Here is a 23,966-nt window from a genome sequence, read left to right as displayed (position 1 = left end):
TTGCATTGTTCCTTTGAGATGTAGTCCATTCCGTGAAAGGAGTGGTTGGCTTTTCATATTTCGTTTCCACGACATTCCAAAGTTCGTAGCCAATTGATTGAAGGTAAATCTTCATTCGGCACTTCCAATAGTTATAGTTCAAACCATCGAACATTGGAGGACGATTTGTAGAGTGACCTTCCTTGAATTATGATGTATTTGATGATGCCATCTTTCACCTTGCTCTGATACCAAATGTAGGATCTGAAATAGATACACTTGAACACTAGAGGGGGTTCAATTGTATCTATTTCTGATCCTACACAGCATAATCTATCATCACCATCACCGTCACCATCAGAAGCATGGCCAGAGCTAGATGCAGATCCACCATCAGAGCCATCAGCAGAGCCCTCCTCAGAACCAGACTCAGAACTGGAAGAGGGATCCAGAATCCCGAGAGACTGACGCTGGTAGGATAGAATAGTCCTGACATCCCTCTGGATAGTTAAGACCTGAGTCTCAAGGCGATCCAAACGGGCACAGATATCAGAAGTGGAAGAGGAAGCTCTAGATTGAGAACGGGAAGATGATGGAACAGTAGGATCAAATAAAGAGTCTGACAGCTGCATACGAGAGAGAGAGAGAGAGAGAGAGAGAGAGAGAGAGAGAGAGAGAGAGAGAGAGAGAGAGAGAGAGAAGAGAGAGACTCTATCAAAAAAGTCCTTCTTTGGTTCAACTTTGGGTTCATGTGTGAGATCAACACCGAAATGTTGAAGGATAAGGGTGATGAAAGAGCCAAAGGGTAGAAATTTGAAATGCTTAGATGCCATGTTTTTGAGAAAAATATTTGCCCAATCTACTTTTATTTTGGCAAAAATGGCATATACAGCATTGATCTTGTCAGGAGCAAAATGATCAAAACTACTAGTTTTAGGAATAAGATTTTGAGCAATAATTCTAGCAATAAGTTTGGCATTAGGATTAAGAGAATTATTATTCATCGGATAAGTGCAACCGGGTTTAAACAAGAGGTTGTTCACAGCTGGATCATAATGCTTAATAGACATAAGCTCAACATCACCTGTCGGGATTTTAAGAATCCCCGCAAGTTCGTTGGCAGAAAAAGAAATAGCAACATTTTTAACAGATGTACTAATGGTCTGAAGACCATCAGCAGAGAATGACACAGATAAGTTGGTATAAAACAGATAAACCAGAAAAGGATAATAAGGAACTTTACGTTTCACATTTAACAGTCTAGCCAACCCAACATTATGAAGAATCGTATGAGTTTCATACAAGGCTAATTGATCAAATTTGATATATCTAGTAGGTAGGATTTTTAACTTACAAAGCTCCCTATATTTCTTAACTAGGGGTTTGGAAAGTAAAAAATCCTCATAATGAGAGGCAGCAGAAGATGATGAGTGGCCAATGTCGGGTCTAGATCTCTTCTTAGGGGGCATGGTGACAGAGTGATCAACTAGGGTTTGAATGGAATTTGACAGAAATTTAAAACCCTCGAATAGATAGCAAAGCCCTAAAAGAGAATGGAAACAAAATTGACAGATGAGAGAGAGATTACCCAGCAAATTCCAAAGGAGATCGAAGAAGAGATGATTCACGGTCGAACGAAGGCAGTTACGGGCGACCACGAGGAGAAAACTGAATTTTTTGGGAAAAAATATCGAATGGGGAAGAAGAAGGGTCGGATCAAGAGAAGAGAGGAAATCGACGGCCTGGATCTGATGTGAAATGAAATCAACGGTGGTGATGAAATCGGGTGTAGAAAAAATTTGACAATTGAAACCGAAACCCGATAAGAAATAAAATTGAATCTGAAAAATTCTTTTGCGGTCGTTGGCACCCAAATCATTTTGGTACCACTAAAATTTGGGACATGACCCCTATCATTTAAATCCGAGGCCCCAGGGTTATGAACCCGCTTGGGCGTATTTTGTGCACCGATATAATCAAAGCAAAAATTATAAACATGACCCATACGATTGTAATTTGTGCAATGTAGAGGTTTGAATGGTTTACGTTGACCGAAATGGAATGCACGTGGTTTATTTGCAAAAATAGATTTTTCTTTGTAATTATTTTGCAACCGAGAATTTCGACCACAATAATCACATTTGTACACATAAGCATGTTTATGATTTACACTATGTGTGTGTACATGTGTATGAGATGAAGAAGCTTGATGGGATGCACAATCATTAATAGGCTTGTTAATTTTTGGTGCATTATGACAAAATTAAGCTAAATGGCCTTTAAGACCGCAAATAGAACATTTGTGAATTTTGTCATAGACATGTGCATAGTGAATAGGTTTCTTAGAAGAATTAATATTGAACTTTGCACATAAGTCCATAAGCTTTTTATTATTAGCAATACAAGTGTTTAGTGTTGAATCTAAGGTAGATATTCGTTTTCTCATTTGATTCAACTCATCATTGTGCATACAAGCATTGCTACTAGAAGTAGGATAAACAAGATTACTCATCATAGATTTTAACTTATCTACTTCTAACATAGCATCACGTTTTTCATGAAGCAAACTAGCATTTTCAATTTTCAAATTTTCATTGCATTCTTTAAGAATTATATTTTCATTTGCAATAAAATTAAACTTAGTAGCTAGTGTTTCATGAGTGGATTTCATATTAACATACTTACTCTTTACATCAATATAGCAATTGTGTAACTTTTCAAACTCAAGAGCAAGTTCATCAAAAGTAATAATATCATCGTTATCGCATACCTCACTAGGGTTATCACCTAATGGTATTGTACATAGAGATGAGACTTCTTTAGAACTCAAAGCGTGATTTTCCAACGCTTGTTGAATAGCCTCCAATTTCCCTTCATGTGCTTCAATAAATTTCCATAAAGCGTGAGCACTATCAAAATTAGCAAATTTGTTAGAAAACAATGAGTGAAAAGCGTTAATCAAATATTCTAACAAAAGCTTATTCATGTTAAACAATCTTTTGTCATTGTCACACCATTTTGATTTTTCCAAAATAGGAACAACATAAGCATCCTCAATAATTTTCCATAGATCAAATTGATTAGATTGAACGAAAAGTTTAAATCTAATACGCCATTGAGCATAGGGAAAAATATCCAAACGAGGAGCAATATTAATAGCATATCCTAAGCAAGATGAATCATTCATATCCATAGAGATGAAATGCAAGAGGCACAATAATCAAAATTAGATTAGCACTAGTAAGATAACTTGGATCTTTAACTCAAGGCGGTTAGTCCTTAAATCAAAGAGCACCAAGCTCTGATACCAATTGTTAGACCCTAGAGGGGGGGGGGTGATTAGGGTCTTATGCTAATCTAATCCCAATTAAAAGCCAATTAAAATTATATTGATTAATTTGATCTTGCAAGATATGAATATGAACAATAAAGATGAATAAGAATACGCTAAGCAAAACACAAACACACTCTCTTCAAGATCTTTCCAACAAATCTTAGATCACCTTATTCCTAGGTCGTATGAGAAAGTTATAGCCAAAATACTGAAGAGAATGTTCCTACTGAATTTCCAGTTTCGGGTTCGGGTTTCGGGTTTCGGGTTTGCTGCTATATATATACATGTTATATCACGAAAATCACCTCTTTTCTTCTGTTTTACAAACCCTAGCAGCCCCCCCTCTTCTCTCCCAAACCCTAGATCCGTTCTTGGAGGATTTTGGAGGAGTCGACGCGAGATCCATCGGTGTTCAGCGAAGGAGGATCATTCTCACTTGTTTTTGGGAGTTCATCCACACCCAAGGCGAGTAATTTCTCGCTCAACCCCCACCCCTTTCGTTTTCATGCCAAGAACTGAGTTTTTATTGGTTTTTATGGAGCCAAATTCGTATTTTAAAATAGCTAATAGAGTATTGTGGCATAGAATATGGATTTGGGATTTTATCTGTTTTAAAAACTCACTAACGTTTTCTGTTAACAGATCTAGATCTGAAAATACCTAGGAAAGGAGTAAAAACCCTGTTTTTATTATTAACAATGAGTAAATCATGTTTATACATTTATGGAATCTTGGTGGCAAAGTTTTAAGATTTATTTTCGCGATTTTACTTATTCATGACACCTCTACAAGTTAGATTTTGTTTAACAAAAATTTTATTTCAGGTTTCAAGCTGACAGAAACTCAGATATGGGTTTCTGTCCGCTTGGCGGTCGACCGGAGCGGTCGACCGCTGAGCTCGTTTTAGGGCTTCGGTCGACCGCCAAGTTTGTTCGGTCGACCGCGACATTTGTTCGGTCGACCACGATATTTATCCGGTCGACTCGGTCGACCGAGATGCCTAGCGGTCGACCGCCAGGCTCGTGCCAGAGTTCGGTCGACCGGATCGGTCGACCGCAGTACTCTCTGTTGTATTTTCCTTATTTTGTACATTTTTGAATATTTGTTCAGGTTAGAGTGATTTCCTGGACTATCTGACATTGGTATTTGGTCTTACTATGTACCCAGGCATGATAGAAGACCTGAGGGTACCAATTATGGATATATACACTGTTTTGACTGTGAATTGATATAGGTAGATTTCACTATGTATCCCAGTGATATGTTCACCATTTCACAGTCCTCGCGTTGGACTAAAATCCACAGTCCTCGTGTTGGACAAGCATTACCTTTTAGTCCTCGTGTTGGACACCCTTCCCACTTAGTCCTCGTGTTGGACATGCATTGCTATTTAATCCTCGTGTTGGATATACATTACCATCCGGTCCATGCGTTGGACAACGGTCACATCCGGTCCATGCGTTGGACAACGGTTATATTCAGTCCATGAGTTGGACGTTTAATTTATATAGTCTATGTTTTGGACACTTAATCGTTTTCTGACATGTCACTCATGTGAGTTTATGTCATAACACTTATGTAAATCTCGATATGATATTCATGTAAGTAATAACATGATACTCATGTGGGCTATGTCACAACACTGTTTTCATGCTCTGGTGTTCGTCGTATTTCTTTTATTATTATTACTGCACTAGAACCTTGGGTTTGGTATTTAGGAGTTTACAATTTGAGATGTAAGGTATATACATGAGGGTTTCCTTGTTTGGATTATTTCGCTCGACGTACCTATGCTCGTGTTGTAAATTTCTAAATACTAAAACCCTCTTTAGTAAGATCAATGATTTTTGATCTCTTATATATTAACTGTATTTTTCTTATACAACAAGCCCTGTTCCCTTGGGGTTGGTTGTGATGTTACTCGCTAGCGCTTTGACGCTCGTTGTCCCTCCCCCTTTCAGGTAACGAGCCAGGAGCCCGGAGAGTCGTAGACTGATGGCGATGCATTTTAGCTTCAGCCGTCTCTTTAGTTATATTTTCTTTTGGAGTTCCACAGTAGATTTTTATTTAGACATTTGAGAGTCTTGTTCTAGAAGTTGTAAAGGCTGTGTGCCTTATTTCCTTTTCGTCAGATATTTGTATTTGAGACTTGTTGAGTATTCCAGTTTATCTACTCAGATCTTGGCTATGTATTTCTGTATGTGGGATGATGAGATATTTATGTGACTGTTATCATTCCATTAGTATATCTTGTATTATCTTTTACCTATTTTGTACCTACACCAGTTGTTGACTCTACTAGATAGATGTTAATTGTGATGGTGAAACATGTTATTGCACGGTGTGGTGCATGGCAGGTTTAACATTCTTGGTTTCATCTTAGACTGCAGCCTTGTGTGAACCCAGGGGCGTCACAGTTTGTATCAGAGCTCTAGTTCCAGTATCATTAGGATCATCCTGTGTCGAGTCGTGGAGCTAGGATAGAGTTTCCTAGGATTCATGTATAGAGTCCGTAAGGATTTCCTAGTATGAGTGAGGGCGATATATGCGTATATCTCAAAATTTGAGAATTTTTTTTTATGACAACTATTTTTGTATAAGTTTAAAGTATTTGTGCAAATACTATGTGTTGTGAAAATTGTATTGTGATACGCTATTTATAGAGGTCTATTTTGACTCATAAACCATTATTTTCTTTTGAGCAGAGATGTCAGAATATGATATGTCACGTACTCAGAGATCTGGACAGGCTGAACCACAACAAAATCCACCTGAGCCGCAGCAGGCTCCCCAGTACCTGGTAGATCTTATGGCTCCCCTAGTCGCTAGGATAGCAGCAATCGAGGAGCTTGTGGCGAATCACATTACACCACCACCACCAGTAGCTCAAACCGCCATTTCTCAAGAAAATGGGACAGCTAAGTTCCAGAAGGACGAGGAAGGGAGTGCTAAGAGAGGGCACGCCGGAGACAAGGGCAAGAACAAGAGACCCTTGATTGGATCCCAACAGCATCAGCAGAGCCCTCATAAGAAGGGATCTCAACAGAATCAGAGAGCAAGTCAGCAGCACAAGTTCTGGGGATCTTGTTTTAACTGTCGTAAGGTCAGACACAAGGCATTAGAGTGCCGCAGTGCACCAACAAGAGCTCAGAAGGGAAATGGTCCAACTCAGCAGCAACGGAAGACTGAAGGGCAGGTTCTAGCAGTTCAGGAGGTTTCCCAGAGGCAGATTGTCCCATATTCTCCAGCACCAGTGACAGAGCAGTCTTTAGCCACCGGCAGAGTATATGCAGTAGTCCCGCATGATCATGGAGCTAATGGAGCAGTTTTGGAGGGTACGTTCTTTGTGAATCCCTTTTTCCACCCGTATTCTTTTCGATTCGGAATCGTCGCATTCCTTCATATCGCATGCATTTATGGCTAGACTCCAGCTTGTAGCTCAGCCTCTAGACACCCCTTTTATCTGTTTCACCCCTTTAGGAGAGGTATCGCTTCTGGAGAGCGTTTGTAGGAGGTGTACCGTCAGTTTAGACGAGTCGGAGTTCATAGTCGATTTGATAGTGTTTCATATGTCCGAGTTCGATGTCATCCTTGGTATGGATTGGTTATCTTCCTACCATGTTAGTATTGACTGATTCGCGAAGATAGTCAAGTTGCGAGCGTCCGACGGGTCCGAGATGATTGTAGCCACCTCGCATGGCGCCAGCTGAGATGAGGGAGCTTCAGACCCAGTTGGACGAGTTATTAGCTCAGGGTTTTATTCGTCGGAGTCATTCCGTGGGGCGCGCCGGTCCTCTTCGTGAAGAAGAAGGACGGTAGTATGAGATTATGCATAGATTATAGAGAGTTGAACAAGGTCACTATCCGGAATAGGTACCCACTACCTAGGATTGATGACTTGTTTGACCAGTTGCAGGGAGCGCAGTACTTTTCGAAGATTGATCTTCGTTCTGGCTATCATCAGTTGTGGGTTAGGGAGATTGATATTCCCAAGACCGCTTTTCTTACTCGATATGGTTCTTTCGAGTTCTTGGTCATGCCATTTGGGTTAACCAATGCACCCGTGGTATTAATGGACTTGATGAACCGGGTGTTCCATCCCTTCTTAGATCAGTTTGTGATCGTTTTCATCGATGATATTCTCATTTACTTGAGATCGGAGGCGGATCATGAGGAGCATCTACGAATAGCATTGAAGACTCTTCAGGAGCATCAGCTGTATTCTAAGTTCAGCAAGTGTGAGTTTTGGCTTTCAGAAGTCAGATTTCTTAGCCATGTTATCAGTCGAGAGGGTATAGCGGTGGATCCGGCTAAGGTTACGGCAGTTCTTGATTGGGAGCCACCGAAGACGGTGACAGAGATTCACAGCTTTTTGGGATTTGCTGGATATTATAGGAAGTTCATTCAGGACTTCTCGAAGATTGCGATGCCTATTACGCACCTTACGAAGAAGGGTGTACAGTTCATATGGAGCATGGAGTGCCAGAAGGCCTTTGATATTTTGAAGACTAAGTTGACTACAGCGCCGGTTTTGACTATTCCGAGCAGTGACAGGACATTCGTCGTATATACAGATGCATCGTTGGCAGGCTTGGGAGACGTATTGATGCAGACTCAGAGGATAGTAGCTTATATCTCACGGCAGTTGAGGGTGCATGAGCAGAACTATCAGAGGATAGTAGCTTATATCTCACGGCAGTTGAGGGTGCATGAGCAGAACTATCCCACTCATGATTTTGAGTTGGCAGCAGTGGTATTTGCACTGAAGTCTTGGAGGCACTACCTATATGGAGTGCAGTTTGAGTTATTCACAGACCACCAGAGTCTGAAGTATCTCTTTTCCCAGAAGGAACTCAACCAGAGACAGAGGAGATGGATTGAGTTTATTAAGGACTACGAGTTCGTGATCCAGTATCATCCGGGGAAGGCGAACGTCGTAGCAGATGCATTAAGCAGGAAGCGTAGACATCAGATTTCAGCTTTGAGATGTTCATTGCATCGGGATCTTATCACTCTTAGCCAGTTTGATTTTAGACCCGAGATTGGAGGAACCAGTGCATTTTTGGGAGCTGTGACAGTGCAGCCATCTTGGAGTGACAGAGTTGTCAGAACTCAGTTAGAAAACTATTGAATTCAAATCCAGAAGGAGGAAATTTCCAAAGCGCCTAAGACTGATTGGGCCGTTAGAGCAGATGAAAGTCTACGAATGAAGGATAGACTAGTTATGCCAACCAGTGCAGAGCTTAAGAGGGAGTTGCTAAATGAAGCACATCGTACTCAGTTCATAGTACATCCAGTGACCCCTAAGATGTACAAGGACCTAAAGAGACACCTTTGGATGGAGTGTTATGCGTAGGAAGATTTCAAAGTATGTAGCTAAGTATCTTACCTGTCAATGAGTAAAGGCGGAACACCAGAGACCAGTAGGATCACGTCAGCTTTTAACCATTCCGGAGTAGAAGTGGGCGGACATTTCTATGGACCTTATTGTAGAGTTGTCAAAATTGAAGAAAGAGAATGATTCGATTTGGGTGGTAATGGATGGACTGATGAAGTCAATACATTTTTATTCCAGCAAGGACTAACTATACAGCTGAGATGTATGCGAGGATACCTATGCAAGAGACTATTCGACTTCATGGAATTCCAGATGCGATAACATCAGATTGAGATTTTAGTGTTCATTCTACATTTTTGGAAGGGTTTCCAGGATCCTTTTGGGCAACAGATTTATCGTACTGTAGTGCATTTCATCCATAGATGGATGGTCAGACGGAGAGAGTAAATTAGATGTTGGAAAACAGATGCCGGGCTTGTGTCATTGACTTTCAAGGTAGCAATTCGGAAGACGGAAAAAAGTTACGACGAGATACATTGGACCGTATCAGATTTTGGAGAGCATTGGAACTGTGTCATACAGACTAGATCTTCTAGAATCGATGTCTAGTATACACAATGTATTTCATGTTTCTATGCTTAAGAAACAATTACGTGATGAAGAACAGTAGTGAGTGTTGAACGCATTAGAAATTTAGCTTCTGGATGGTTTGACTACGATCGAAATCCCAGTTTGTATACTTGCTAGAGAAGACGAGAAATTTAGAAACAAGATATTTTTTTTCCCTTGGAGAAAACTCAGTGGAACCAGAAAGGAGTTGAGATGATCTTCAGGGTCGCGAAGATGTTATGCCGCGACTTCTTGAACCTATTGAGGAAGTGCATTGATTTATGTGTACGATTATTTGTGTGGTTATATTTTGATTTAACGCTAGAATGAGGATATTTTTACTTAATTCTTAATCTTTCGGAACACATGGTATATATATGGGGGGTTCCTTGTTTGGATTTTTCGCCCGACGTACTAGTTCCATTCGATTAAGGGTTGAGTGGTAATATATTCATCCTGGACTGTTAAATATAAATATCCATATATGCTTATCAAGAGTAAAATTCTAAATGTTTCTGGTTGAGGGTTGAATTAGACCCACTATGTGTTTTTCTAGTATTATTATTTGCTTAAGTATGATTTCTGAATTTCGAGGACGAAATTCTTTTAAGGGGGGAAGAATGTAAAACCCCGAAAATTTGAATACTTTATGATAAATAATAATAAATATGTTATACATTTATAAATAATATATTATGATGTTTGAGTATGCTAGGAACTGATTTGAGATCAATTCAATGTATATATGTATATATGTGAGTACAAATACACAAATCATGCACAAAGGCCAAGAGTGAGAATCTGGGAATTTTGACCAGTTGAGAGTTTCTATGTTTTACACACTGATTCAGTTAGTATTTGGAAAAGTGTATAAGAACAAAGTTGTAGGTCTCTTCAATAGCTTTCTAATGAATCTTAGATCTTTTTTTTACAGTTATTAAAACGTTTTTGGTTTGTTTCTCATGGATTTAGAATATTAAAAATGTAGATTTCAAGCTTGGGGTTAGTTGTTTATCTTTAGTATGATTTTTGAATCGTTAAAACTCTTGTTATCATAGAATATCAAATCTTGTTTCAGGTTTCGAGCTGACAGAAACCTAGAATTGGGTTTCTGTCCGCTTGGCGGTCGACCAGAGTGGTCGACCGCTGGGCTCGTTTTAGGGCTGCGGTTGACCGCGACGCTCTGTCGGTCGACCGCGACGCTCTGTCGGTCGACCGCGACGCTCTGTCGGTCGACCGCGACGCTCTGTCGGTCGACCGCGACGCTCTGTCGGTCGACCGCGACGCTCTGTCGGTCGACCGCGACGCTCTGTCGGTCGACCGCGACGCTCTGTCGGTCGACCGCGACGCTCTGTCGGTCGACCGCGACGCTCTGTCGGTCGACCGCGACGCTCTGTCGGTCGACCGCGACGCTCTGTCGGTCGACCGCGACGCTCTGTCGGTCGACCGCGACGCTCTGTCGGTCGACCGCGAAGCCGCAGCGGTCGACCGCCAGCCGCGTATCAGAGAGCGGTCGACCGGTGCGGTCGACCGCCGCTCTGTCTGTTGTATAACCCCTGTTTTGTGTATTCTGGGGTATTTTACTCATGTGCGAGAGTTCGTCTGGATTATCTGACATTGGTTTTAGTCTTATTATGTATCCATGCATGATAGATGACCTGAGGGTATAAATTGGGGACTTACACACTGATTTGAGTGTGGATTGATATAAGTAGGTTTTTCTGTATATCTCAGTCCTCGTGTTGGACAAGCATTACCTTTTAGTCCTCGTGTTGGACACCCTTCCCACTTAGTCCTCGTGTTGGACATGCATTGCTATTTAATCCTCGTGTTGGATATACATTACCATCCGGTCCATGCGTTGGACAACGGTCACATCCGGTCCATGCGTTGGACAACGGTTATTTTCAGTTCATGAGTTGGATGTTTACTTCATGCAGTCTATGGGTTGGACGTTTAATTTATATAGTCTATGTTTTGGACACTTAATCGTTTTCTGACATGTCACTCATGTGAGTTTGACATGACACTTATGTAGATTACGACATGATATTCATGTAAGTTATGACATGCTACTCACGTTAGTTATGTTATGGCACCGTATTTATGCTCTGAGATTAGTTATATTCCTTTTATTATTGTTTCTTGTACTAGAACCTCGGGTTTGGTGTTTAGAGATTTACAATTTGAGATACAAGGTATATACATGAGGGTTTCCTTGTTTGGATTATTTCGCTCGACGTACCTATGCTCGTGTTGTAAATTTCTAAATACTAAAACCCTCTTTAGTAAGATCAATGATTTTTGATCTCTTATATATTAACTGTATTTTTCTTATACAACGAGCCCTGTTCCCTTGGGGTTGGTTGTGATGTTACTCGCTAGCGCTTTGACGCTCGTTGTCCCTCCCCCTTTCAGGTAACGAGCCAGGAGCCCGGAGAGTCGTAGACTGATGGCGATGCATTTTAGCTTCAGCCGTCTCTTTAGTTATATTTTCTTTTGGAGTTCCACAGTAGATTTTTATTTAGACATTTGAGAGTCTTGTTCTAGAAGTTGTAAAGGCTGTGTGCCTTATTTCCTTTTCGTCAGATATTTGTATTTGAGACTTGTTGAGTATTCCAGTTTATCTACTCAGATCTTGGCTATGTATTTCTGTATGTGGGATGATGAGATATTTATGTGACTGTTATCATTCCATTAGTATATCTTGTATTATCTTTTACCTGTTTTGTACCTACACCAGTTGTTGACTCTACTAGATAGATGTTAATTGTGATGGTAAAATATGTTATTGCACCGTGTGGTGCATGGCAGGTTTGACATTCTTGGTTTCACCTTGGACTGCAGCCTTGTGTGAACCCAGGGGCGTCACACTCACACTACACAAACACTATGCAATCACACTTTACACACTAAGTGTAGGAACCTAGCCCGTGTCCTCCTCCTCAAGTACTCGGATGCAACCTCTCCCTAGGTTCGTCAACCGATGCCACTCCTATTGGATTCAACCCCGTCTCTTGCCTCACACTTCTCTTGGTGTACAAGTGTATTACAAGTGATACTCACAATAAAAGATAAATACAATGATTTGTTCTCAATAACAAATGAGAACGCAAATGATAAAATGAACATGTTAGAAAACGAATTTTTGGAAAAATAATTTTTGTTTGCAAAAAACACACTGTTTTTGAAAAGTGTTCGTAAAACCTGTATTTTACGAATATGAAAAATTTGATATGACTCATAAATACGTAAATATATCTCATGCATGTATTATGTATATATAATAGAGTATGAAAGAGTTGTAAACATGAGATAAAAGATATTGTAACGACGTTTGATAAAAAATCATTTATTTGGTAGAAAACGTCAAAAATCGTGTTAAGTGTACATATATTGAGCTTAAATATAAACATACAATATATGTAAGTAAGCTAAACTTATACCTAGGTAATTCCAGACATATAAACTTGAATCTTTAACGCTTGATTGTTGTGTGTTGAAATACCTGTAAAGAGAAACATAAACACAAAACTAGAGAATATATTAGCGATAAATTATTTGACAAATCATCATCAAAACTATAGGGTCAACATCATGCACCAGACTGGACCTTACCCTTCGAACTGATGTGTGATGCATCTGATTCTGCGATTGGAGCTATTTTAGGACAACGGTTTGATGGAAAACCGCATGTGATCTACTACCCCAGTAGGACTCTGAATGATGCCCAGCAAAATTATTCTATCATAGAGAAAGAGTTTTTAGCTGTAGTCTTTGCCTTAGAAAAATTCAGGTCCTACCTCATCGGTTCCTTAACCAAAGTTTTTACAGATCATGCCGCACTAAAGTATCTTTTGACCAAAAGGATGCTAAAGCACGGTTCATTAGATGGATTCTCCTTCTTCAAGAGTTTGACATTCAAATTCTTGACAGAAGGGGAATAGAGAACCCCGTAGCAGATCACCTTTCTCGACTACCGAACACACCAACATCAACCGTTCCGATCAATGAGCATTTCCCTGATGAACAACTCCTACAAATCCAATCTGTCCCATGGTTCGCTGACATTGTAAATTACATAGTCATGAACCAGATCCCTTCTCATTGGTCCAAACAGGATAGATCCCGTTTTCTCTTCCAAGTAAAATACTTTTACTGGGATGATCCATATCTGTTCAAATACTATCCTGATCAGATCTTTAGGAGGTATGTTCCTACGGAAGAAACTAGGAGTGTTCTATCCTTTTGTCATGAGCAAGCATGTGGGGGCCACTTTGGTCCAAGAAAAACAGCTAAAAAAGTTCTCCAATCTGGGCTGTATTGGCCCACTCTCTTCAAGGATTCATTCGAGTTTTGCAAAACCTGTAACCGCTGTTAGCTTTTAGGGAAGGTCACTAGAAGAAATATGATGCCCCTACAACCCATCTTATCCGTTAAACTTTTTGATCTATGGGGTATCGATTTCATGGGACCATTTCCAAATTCCTTTGGAAATGTGTACATTCTAGTAGCCGTTGAATACATGTCAAAATGGATTGAAGGAGGTAATATCTCCTTCGGTGGTGGTGAGAAAGGTAAAATTATAGGTATTGGATGCATTAGTAAGATACCTTCTCCCGTAATAGAGGATTTTTATTTGGTTAGAGGCTTAAATCATAACCTTCTTAGTATTAGCCAATTAAGTGATAAATATTTTGATATTTCTTTCAAACCAGATAAGTGCATTGTTAGCTTAAATGAAAAAGTTATCTTTGTTGCTAATAGAAAATCTAATGTGTACATTTTTGAGATGAATAAGCTAGTAGATCAAGATGTTAAATGCCTTGCGGTAGTCGATGAGAATCCCTGGATTTGGCATAAGAGACTTGGTCACGCCAACATGGAGTTGATATCCAAGTTATCCAAAAAGAATCTTGTAAAAGGGTTACCAACCTTATATTTCATCAAAGATACCATTTGTGAAGATTGTGCTAAAGATAAACAAAGTAAGTCTACCTTCAAATCCATTAATGAGGTATCAACTTCTAAACCCTTACAATTATTACATCTTGATCTCTATTAATGAGGTATCAACTTCTAAACCCTTACAATTATTACATCTTGATCTCTTTGGTCCTATGCGTGTTACCTCACTAGGAATCAACTTCTAAACCCTTACAATTATTACATCTTGATCTCTTTGGTCCTATGCGTGTTACCTCACTAGGAGGCAAACACTATATTTTTGTTATCATTGATGATTTCTCCCGTTTTACATGGATAATCTTTCTTGGTAGTAAATATGCATGTTTTAAAGATTTTTCATATTCTGTCAAAAGAATTGAAAATAAAAAAGAATTGAAAGTTATTATAATTAGAAGTGATCATGGTGGTGAATTTCAGAATAAAATTTTTAATGATTTTTATGCACATCGTGGCATAACTCGTGTATTTTTCGCTCCAAGAACACCACAACAAAATGGTGTTGTTGAACGGAAAAATCATACCATACAAGAGATGACACGAACAATGATTAATGCTTTTGATTTACCAAAATATTTTCGGGCGGAATCCGTCAATACGGCTTGCCACGTTTTGAATCGTGTTTTGATTAGACCAAAGCTTAAGAAAACTCATTATAAACTATTTTATGGCAAAACCCCCTTTATTGGATACTTTTGTATTTTTGGTTGCAAATGTTTTATCTTGAACACCAAAGATCACCATGATAAATTTGATTCAAAAATTGATATTGACATTTTCTTAGGATATGCACCTAGAAGTAAGGCTTATAGGGTCTTCAACAAATGAACTCTTGTTGTTGAAGAATCTATAAATGTTACTTTTGATGAAATAATATTGGTTTACAAGTTGGTTTTCCTTGAAAAGATGATGATAATATTGAGGGAGGATTGTAACTTTTGTAACTAAATGAAACACACTCAATAGACGCACAAAAGGATGGAGAAAGTAACAACAGTTAAGAGCAAGAAGAACTCTCCAAAGCATGAAAATTTTCACCAAATCATCAAAAGGAGCAAGTAATAGGGAATCCTTCACAAGGGGTTCTAACTTGCTCAAAAGCTTTGAGTGAGTGTGGTAATGTTGCATTCCTATCTCAAATAGAACCTAAAAAGACAAATGATACTTTAAAAGATGAGTTTTGGGTTCTAGCAATGCATGATGAACTAAACAAATTTTTAAAGAAATAATGTTTGGAAATTAGTTCCTAGACCTAATAATGTTCATGTTATTGGAACTAAATGGGTTTTTCGAAACAAACTTGATGAACATGGCATAGTCACGAGAAACAAAGCTTGTTTAGTTGCCCAAGGATACAATCAAGAGGATGACATAGACTATGATGAAACCTTTGCATCGGTTGCAAGGTTAGAATCCATTAGAATGTTCTTAGCCTTTGCAAGTTTTAAAAATTTTAAATTATTTCAAATGGATGTGAAAAGTGCCTTTTTAAATGGTTCTATAGAAGAAAAAATATATGTTGAGCAACCCCCCGATTTTATAGATCATTCATTTCCTAATCGTGTTTTACCGGGTTCAAAAAGATTTATATGGGTTAAAATAAACTCCTAGAGCTTGGTATGCTCGCCTCTCTAGTTTTCTTCTTAAAAATGGATTTTCTAAAGGGAAAATTGATAATACACTTTTTGTGAGAAAAAAGAAAAATAATTTTATTTTAGTTCAAATATATGTTGATGATATCATTTTTGGTGCCACTAATAAAACTTTATAGAAGGAATTTTCTAAAGTTATGTAAGATCATTTTGAGATGAACATGATGAGAGAACTCACTTTCTTTCTCGGGCTCCAAGTCAAGCAAGCTAAAGATGATATATTCGTTTCTCAAAGCAAGTATGCTAAAGAATTGGTAAAGAAATTCGGATTAGAGAACTCTAAGCATGCACCAACTCCCATGAGTATAAGTATCAAACTTGATGTGGATGATAGTGGTGAGGATGTAGACCAAAAACTTTACCGAGGTATGATAGGTAGTCTTCTTTACCTTACCATAGTGGTGAGGATGTAGACCAAAAACTTTACCGAGGTATGATAGGTAGTCTTCTTTACCTTACCGCTAGTAGACCCGATATCATGTTTAGTGTGTGTGCATGTGCACGTTTTCAAGCCTCTCCTAAAACATCCCATTTGATTTCGGTTAAAAAAATTATTAAATATGTTAAGGTACAATTGATCTTAGTTTATTTTATCCAAAAAGCACCTTTTTTGATCTTTATGGTTTTTGTGATGCCGACTTTGCCAGATGTAAGGTAGATCACAAGAGTACGAGTGGTACATGTTAATTTTTGGGTAACTCTCTTGTCTCTTGTGCCTCCAAGAAACAAAATTGTGTTGCCTTGTTCACTACGGAAGCGGAAAACGTTGCCGCCGGCTTATGTTGTGCCCAACTTTTATGGATGAAACAAAGTTTAGTTGAATATGATTTGTATTTTCAAAATACAATTTTTTTTTGTGATAACACTAGTGCTATAAACATTTTAAAAAAATTCTATTTTGCACTCTAGAACCAAGCATATTGATGTGTGCCATCATTTCTTACATGATCATGTCGAGAGGCAAGATGTATCCCTTGTTTAAATTGATACTAAATCTCAATTATCGGAAATCTTTACCAAGCCTCTTAGTGAAGAAGATTTTTGTCACATAAGAAATGGTTTGGGTTTATGTATTATGTAAAAAGTTTTGCTTGTTTGCTTGGTTAGTTGAACTTCATATGTCTTTTTGCATGTTTAGTATTTCATATACCTCATTTTGATGGTGACAAAGAGGGAGAAAAATCTCCTCATTTGTGCACATAGTTAGGGGGAGCTTATAGATAGGGGGATCTACTATCTATAAGCTATATTTATTCACTCTAATATAATGGTTGGTTGTCACCATCAAAAAGAGGGAGATTGTTAGCCCTTATGTTTTGGTGATGATTTACAACCACCATTATTGGTACTAATTGCTTATTGAGTGATATTGTAGTTAATATGAATATCAAGCTCGTTAGTACCATTTATGGAGGATTGGATGGAATATGAGCTACAACGTCAATATCTAAAGGAGGTGGAGGCATAATGATGAAGCAATGTTTATCAAGAACACTATATGCTTTAAAAAGCTTCATCAACTCTAAAACAATATCAAGACTCAAGAAATATATTTCTATGTGAGAGATATTTGCTATTTTATTTTCTCTCTAGTACTTAAATGTAGGCAAGTAGCTGTAGATTTTATTTGAAGCTATTTGGGATATCACACACACTTGCACTATTTCAAAACTCGTATTTTGGTACTTTTGTCAAAATGATGATTTTAACAAATACGAGGACCTTTTTGCAAAATTCCTTTTCAAACAAGTTTGTCAAAATATTTATAAACTATTCCCAAAGTTTTACATTTTTTTGAATTATTTGATAATTTTAACAAGGTTCAAAGTTGATATTTTCTGTGTACAAGTTTATGAGTCAACTCATAAACAGTATTAAGTCAACTCACAAACTGCTGCGTAGTTTTTAATTATTTTTGATGAGTCGACTCACAACATCATGAGTCGACCCATCAGGTTAAGTCGACTCATGCCTGTCATAAGTCAACTCATAAACTGTGCTGGAAAATATGTTTTGTTTCTGCTGAGTCGACCCATGACTTCATGAGTCAACCCATGCATGATGAGTCAACTCATGAATTTTATGAGTCGACTTTTAGCCTGTAACGGTTACTTATGAGTCGACTCATGAACAATACTGAGTCCACTCATAACACTGTAACGACTATTTTTGTATAGTTTTAGAAATCCCGTTTTTGGGGGATTTTGTCTGATTCTTTAAGGCTTTTGCTGCTATTTTCTTTCCTCATAAATACCGAACACCCCAACTACTTCAGAACTAATCTTTAATTGCAAAACTCTTGTTTTCAAGTTTATTGTTTTCAAAGAGCTTCAACTTTCATCCTATTATTCACTGTTTCGTTTTCACATCCCAAGCTTCAAGTGCAATCTCTCTTCTTGCCATAGGGCTACTGTAAAGAGAGAGTCTTTCCTGTGATTGTTACTGTTGTGAGTGTGATCTCGTGGAGATCAATTGTGTGGTTGTAAGATCTCATGAAGATCGTTGTGTAGAAGAAGTTCCGGCTTCCAAACCGGGTTGTGTAGTGGATTCTCCTCGAGAGTGGGGAGTGGGGACGTAGGTCAGCGGACCGAACCTCGTGAACACATTGTACGTCACTTGGATAACGATTTCTTACCTTATCTCTTATACTTTGGCTTTTCATTTTGTGGTGTATTACTTGTCATATTTTTATTGCACTATTATTGCCTCAAGACCCTAATCACCCCCTTAGGGTCCAACATATTAGTATCAAGGACGTCAAAGAGAAGTTATTGAATAAGGAGAAGATCGACAAAGAGCTAACCATAAGTGAAAGTGGTGATAAACCTGATGGCTTGTTTGTTTGAGGAAGATCGCAAGAAAAGGGCTTTGGAGGTAACAGGTATAAGTTGAAGCACAGGAATCTGACTTGTAGATATTGCAAGAAGAAAGGGCACATTAAGACCGTTTGTTATAGATTAAAAAACAAAAATAAAAAAGAAGGGTATGAAAAAAATCAAAGAGGACTCCGCTGAAGTTGATATTGCTGAAGATGTAATTTTGTTGGTTGCAGATGATATAAACAGGAGCATGAATGATTCGATTTTGGATCCGGGTTGTTCCTATCATATGTGTTCTAATCGGAACTGGTTCACCACTTATGAAGCTATTGATGGTGGAGTTGCTCTTATGGGGAACAACGCCTCATGCAAGATTGTTGGGAAAGGCACAATACAGATTAAGATGGATGATGGAGTCATCAGGACTTTGACAGATGTTAGGCATGTTCCAGGTTTAAGGAAAAAATCTCATCTCTTTGGGCACTCTTGATAGCACTGGGTGCAATTTTTTAGGTGAAGGTGGAGTTCTAAGGGTTACAAAAGGCTTTATTGTGGTTATGAAATGAAAGAAGATTAACAGTTTGTATGTTTTGCAGGGTTCTACTGTTAACGGCTCGACTGTAGTTGCATCGTCGATGTTAGGAGTTGATACTACCATATTATGGCATATGATACTTGGTCATATGAGTGAGTGCGGATTGACCGAGTTGGGTAAGAAGGGTCTTTTATGTGGACAGAGTACAGAAAAATTAGGATTTTGCAAGTATTGCATCTTTGGGAAGCAGAAAAGAGTTAGCTTCAGTACGGCAGTACATCAGACTACAGGTACTTTGGATTATATCCATTCAGATCTTTAGGGACCTTTTCAAGTTGCCTCGAAGGGTGGTAATTCTAGATATTTGTTGACCTTCATTGATGACTACTCCAGGAAGGTTTGGGTCTACTTTTTGAGACATAAATATGAGGTGCTTGTGACTTTCAAGTAGTGGAAGTCTTTGATTGAGAAGCAGATTGAGAGGCTGATTAAGAAGCTTAGAACTGATAATGACATTGGGTTTTGTGGATGAGAATTTAATAAGTTCTGTAAGAAGGAGGGAATTGTTAGACATCGTACAGTCTCTCACACGCCGCAATAGAATGGAGTGGCATAATGTATGAACAGACTTATTAGAGGAAGCTCATTGTATGATGTTCAATGCAAGTTTAGGTAAGGAATACTGGGCGGAAGTAGTGAATATGGCTTGTTACTTAGTGAATTGGTCGCCATCTACTGCTATTAGTTGTAAAACTGATAAACATGATTATTTTCTATCTTTTGACTATGTTTCACCTTTGATTTCTTGTTATTTTATGTGATTTCCTTATGTTTTGGCCCTGTTTAGCTTCATTGTTCTTGTTTACTGCTCTCTTTGTGTATTGTGTAGGAAACATTGGAGCTAAGCACGGATTCAGAGCCAAAAAGGAGTCAAGGAATGCATGGAAAGAGGCTACACGGTCCCCCAGGGTCCAACAACACCTGAGTGTTGAAGTGCAGAAGAGTAACTAGAAGGAACAGAGCAACAAAGATGAACACTTCCTAGCCATGTTGATCTACACGACTGTGTTGGATGTCAGCATTTAGTTTCTCACACGATCTTAAAAGATTTGACGGTTATTATCAGTTAAGATATCTTTTCCATACTTTAAAAAGAACATCTAGAGGTATTTGAGAGGGGGGCGGCTGGCTGGAGATTTTTCTCTTTTTCTTTCTTCTTGTTTTCCAAATCTTTCTACAACTTTGTGTAGGATTTCTTTTGATTTGCAATCTATTGGTTGTGGAGAGTTGTCAACATCTCGATTTCGATGCTATAGTTTATTTTTATTATCTATATTGTTTTCTTGATTTTGATTATGATCTCATACATTATTACATGTTTTCTATTTCAATTATGTGTGAGTAATCATTTTTTCTAGGATCGAATTAGATTCGATTATGGTTGTAAATCGATGAATTGATTCTGTGTTACTGATAATCATTTGATTTGCATTATTCAATTACTAGTATCTGATTACCTAGGGTTAATTCATTTGGCCATTGACTCTTTTAGGATGTTAATTTGTACTGAAAGATTGAATTGATGCTGGAAAATAGTAATTAAACGGGAATTGATTGATCACGAAAGTATGTTAATAATTCTCGGGAATGTAAAGGACTAACATGAACTTAATGTATAGGTTGTTAGACTGAATTAAGCACGCCTTCTAGTCGTCAAAATAGGCTAAAAGTTATCATAGGTTAGTCATTCCTAATGAATTGAACGGTTTGATAATGATTGATTAATTTGTTGATTCAAACCAGAGTTGAAACCAAAGTTTGATCCTAGGTTCTTTTAATTGATTGAATCTGTTATTGATACCAACTAGTTAGTTCATTATTTTTCTATTGTTAAAACCAAACCTCCTAATATGGTTGGTTTAGATAGTCATAAACAATGAAAATCAGTAATTAACAACGAAGTCCCTGAGGATACGATATTGTATCGCTCCAACGATATCTGTGCACTTGCGGATTTGGGCGATCAAGTTTTTAGCGTCGTTCCTAAGGACTTCGGCATTGTTAATATTGACTTACTTTATTGTTTGACTAGACTAGACCCTTTCTTTCATTTTTATTTTTTTATTTTTTTATTTTTACGTTTGACTTGTTTCTTTGCTTTCTTGTGCAGGCACCCTTGTATGCCCCGATCCCTACGACTTGGAGAACCAATCGAGTCTGATCCCGAGATTGAAAGGACCTTCCATGGTATTAGGAAGTGGGTACGAGAAACAGAGGGCAGTTTGAAAAAAAAACACCATGGCAGACCAAGAAGACCAAGGCAATCAAGACCGATCCTTGAATGAGTTTGCATCACTGACCAACCATGGCTCCCAGTCTAGCAGTATAAAGCTTAATGTTACTGCCAACAACTTCAAACTCAAACCTTCACTTCTCTCCATGGTTAAGCAAAACCAGTTTGGGGTACTCCAACTGAAGATCCAAACCTCCATATCTCAATCTTTATGGAGTATTATGACACCTTGAAGATGAATGGAGTGTCAGATGACGCAATCAAGCTAAGGTTGTTTCCCTTCTCACTAAGGGGCAAGGCAAAGGCTTTGCTGCAATCACTTCCACTGGGCTCCATCACTACATGCGACCAACTCTCAGCGGCGTTCCTTGCTAAATATTTCTCTCCAAACAAAACAGCCCAGTTAAGGAATCAGATAACGACCTTCACTCAGAAAGAACGAGAGTCATTGTATGATGCTTCGGAAAGGTACAAAGACCTTCTAAGGGTGTGTCCACATCACGGGTTAGAGGATTGGCTCATAATTCACACTTTCTATAACGGTTTTCTCTACAACACTAGGATGACCATGGATGTTGTAGCTGGTGGTGCATTAATGAATAAAAGTGTGTAAAATGCAAGACAACTCATAGAGGATATGACACAGAACCATTTCCAGTGGTCGGGAGAGCACTCTTTACCCAAAAAGAGCGGGAGGTACGATGTAGATGCATTAGACCACATTGCTTCTAAGGTAGATGCTTTATTTCAAAATTTTGATAAGATGAGCATGAATTCAGTAGCATCTAGGTCTACTAATTGTGAAATATGTGGTATTATTGGACATTTTGCTGTGGAATGTCAGGATGGAAACCCTCCTTCCCCTGATGCACCATTATCTGAGCATGTTAACTATGTGAATAATTTTAATCAGAAAGGGGATCTATTTTCCAATACATACAACCCGGGGTTGACAAATTATCCTAAATTATCCTATAAAAATCCACCCTAGAATCTAATTCCTCACTCTAATTTTCTAGGTTTTCAGGCCCCTAGACTCCCTTACCCCAGTCCCCAAAAGTCCAACTTGGAGACCTTGATGGAGAATTTTGCGACATCCCAGAATAAGCAGAATAAAGAATTTAGAAATCAAAATAGGATCATAAGTGATGCCATTAAGAACCTAACCTCTAAGGTTGATTCTTTAGCCACCCAAAACAAAATGCTAGAGAATCAAATCACACAAGTGGCCTAACAATCTACCTCTTCTTCTAGGTCTTTAGGGATGTTTCCTGGACAACCTGAAACTAACCCCAAGGGAACTATCAATGCCATTACACTTAGGAGTGGAAAAGAGTTAAGAGGGACTAGTGATGAGGAATGATCATGGGGATGTGGTTGATGAGAGTGAGAAGTTGGTGACAAGTGAGAAAGAGCATATTGGTGAGAAAGGGGAGAAGGTTGAGAGATATGTAGCTTATGCACCTTACAAGCTTCCACTACCTTTTCCTCAAAGCCAAGCTAAGGCTAGGTTGGAAAAGCAATTTGGGAAATTTGTAGAAATCTTAAAAAAAAAAATTGCACATTAACATCCCATTCGTTGAAGCCATCTCTCAATTGCCCTCCTATGCTAAATCCTTAAAGGAGATTCCATTAAATAATAGACAATTAGAGGAATAAGAGACTGTAGCCTTGACCCAGGAGTGTAGTGACATCATTCAAAATAAGTTACCACCTAAGCTTAAAGATCTTGGTTCTTTTTCTATTCCTTGCACAATTAGTGATATGTCAATTAGTCATGCTCTATATGATCTTGGTGCTAGTGTCAGTCTTATACCATTGTCTATATGCAACAACTTGCACATGGGAGATTTGAAGCCTACTACCATTTCCCTCCAATTAGCAGATCGATCAGTTAAATATCTGGTAGGTATATTAGAAGATGTCCCTATCGAGCTTAGTAAATTCTATATTCCTGTTGATTTTGTTATTCTTGAAATTGAGGACTCTTAAATCCCCATTATATTAGGAAGACATTTCCTTGCTACCACTGGTGCGGTAATTAATGTGAAGAATGGGAAGCTCTCTCTTAATATAGGGGATGAGAAGGTGAATTTTAACTTGTCTTTTGCTATAAAATTTTCACTAATTGATGATATTTGTTGCAGGATTGATACAATTGACATGGTGGTTAGAGAAGACTTTACTAGATATATCTCAAGTGATCCACTTGAGAAATGCTTAGTAAAGAATGGAGCATCTGATGATGGTGACAATGAGATAGCTACTTATGCTACCATGCTTGATGAAAGACTTACCTACACCAAAGAACCTGAAATAGTGGCTGAAGTTAAAAGGGAGTTGAGTGACCAGGTTGGTGAAGGGATGTAGGTTGGTAAAAATTAATTTCTCTGAAGAGGGATTGTTTGTATTAATAAGAATCTATTATTACAAACTAAAGAT

General features: G+C 38.4%; 1 protein-coding gene across 1 annotated transcript in view; it reads left to right on the top strand.

The window, feature by feature from the left end:
- Positions 1-21,517, top strand: part of LOC109831096 — a 29,412-nt gene extending 7,895 nt beyond the window's left edge. Inside the window, exons 2-6 of the mRNA XM_020398437.1 lie at positions 13,346-13,495; positions 18,930-19,132; positions 19,293-19,521; positions 20,121-20,234; positions 21,402-21,517. Coding sequence (XP_020254026.1) covers positions 13,346-13,495; positions 18,930-19,132; positions 19,293-19,521; positions 20,121-20,234; positions 21,402-21,517 — 812 coding nt within the window. The remainder of the gene's footprint in view (positions 1-13,345; positions 13,496-18,929; positions 19,133-19,292; positions 19,522-20,120; positions 20,235-21,401) is intronic.

Source organism: Asparagus officinalis, chromosome 2 (assembly GCF_001876935.1).
Source record: "Asparagus officinalis chromosome 2, Aspof.V1, whole genome shotgun sequence".
NCBI classification, from domain to species: domain Eukaryota; kingdom Viridiplantae; phylum Streptophyta; class Magnoliopsida; order Asparagales; family Asparagaceae; genus Asparagus; species Asparagus officinalis.
The sequence above is the reverse complement of the archived record's forward strand: the minus strand, read 5'-3'. Positions and strand labels throughout refer to the sequence as shown.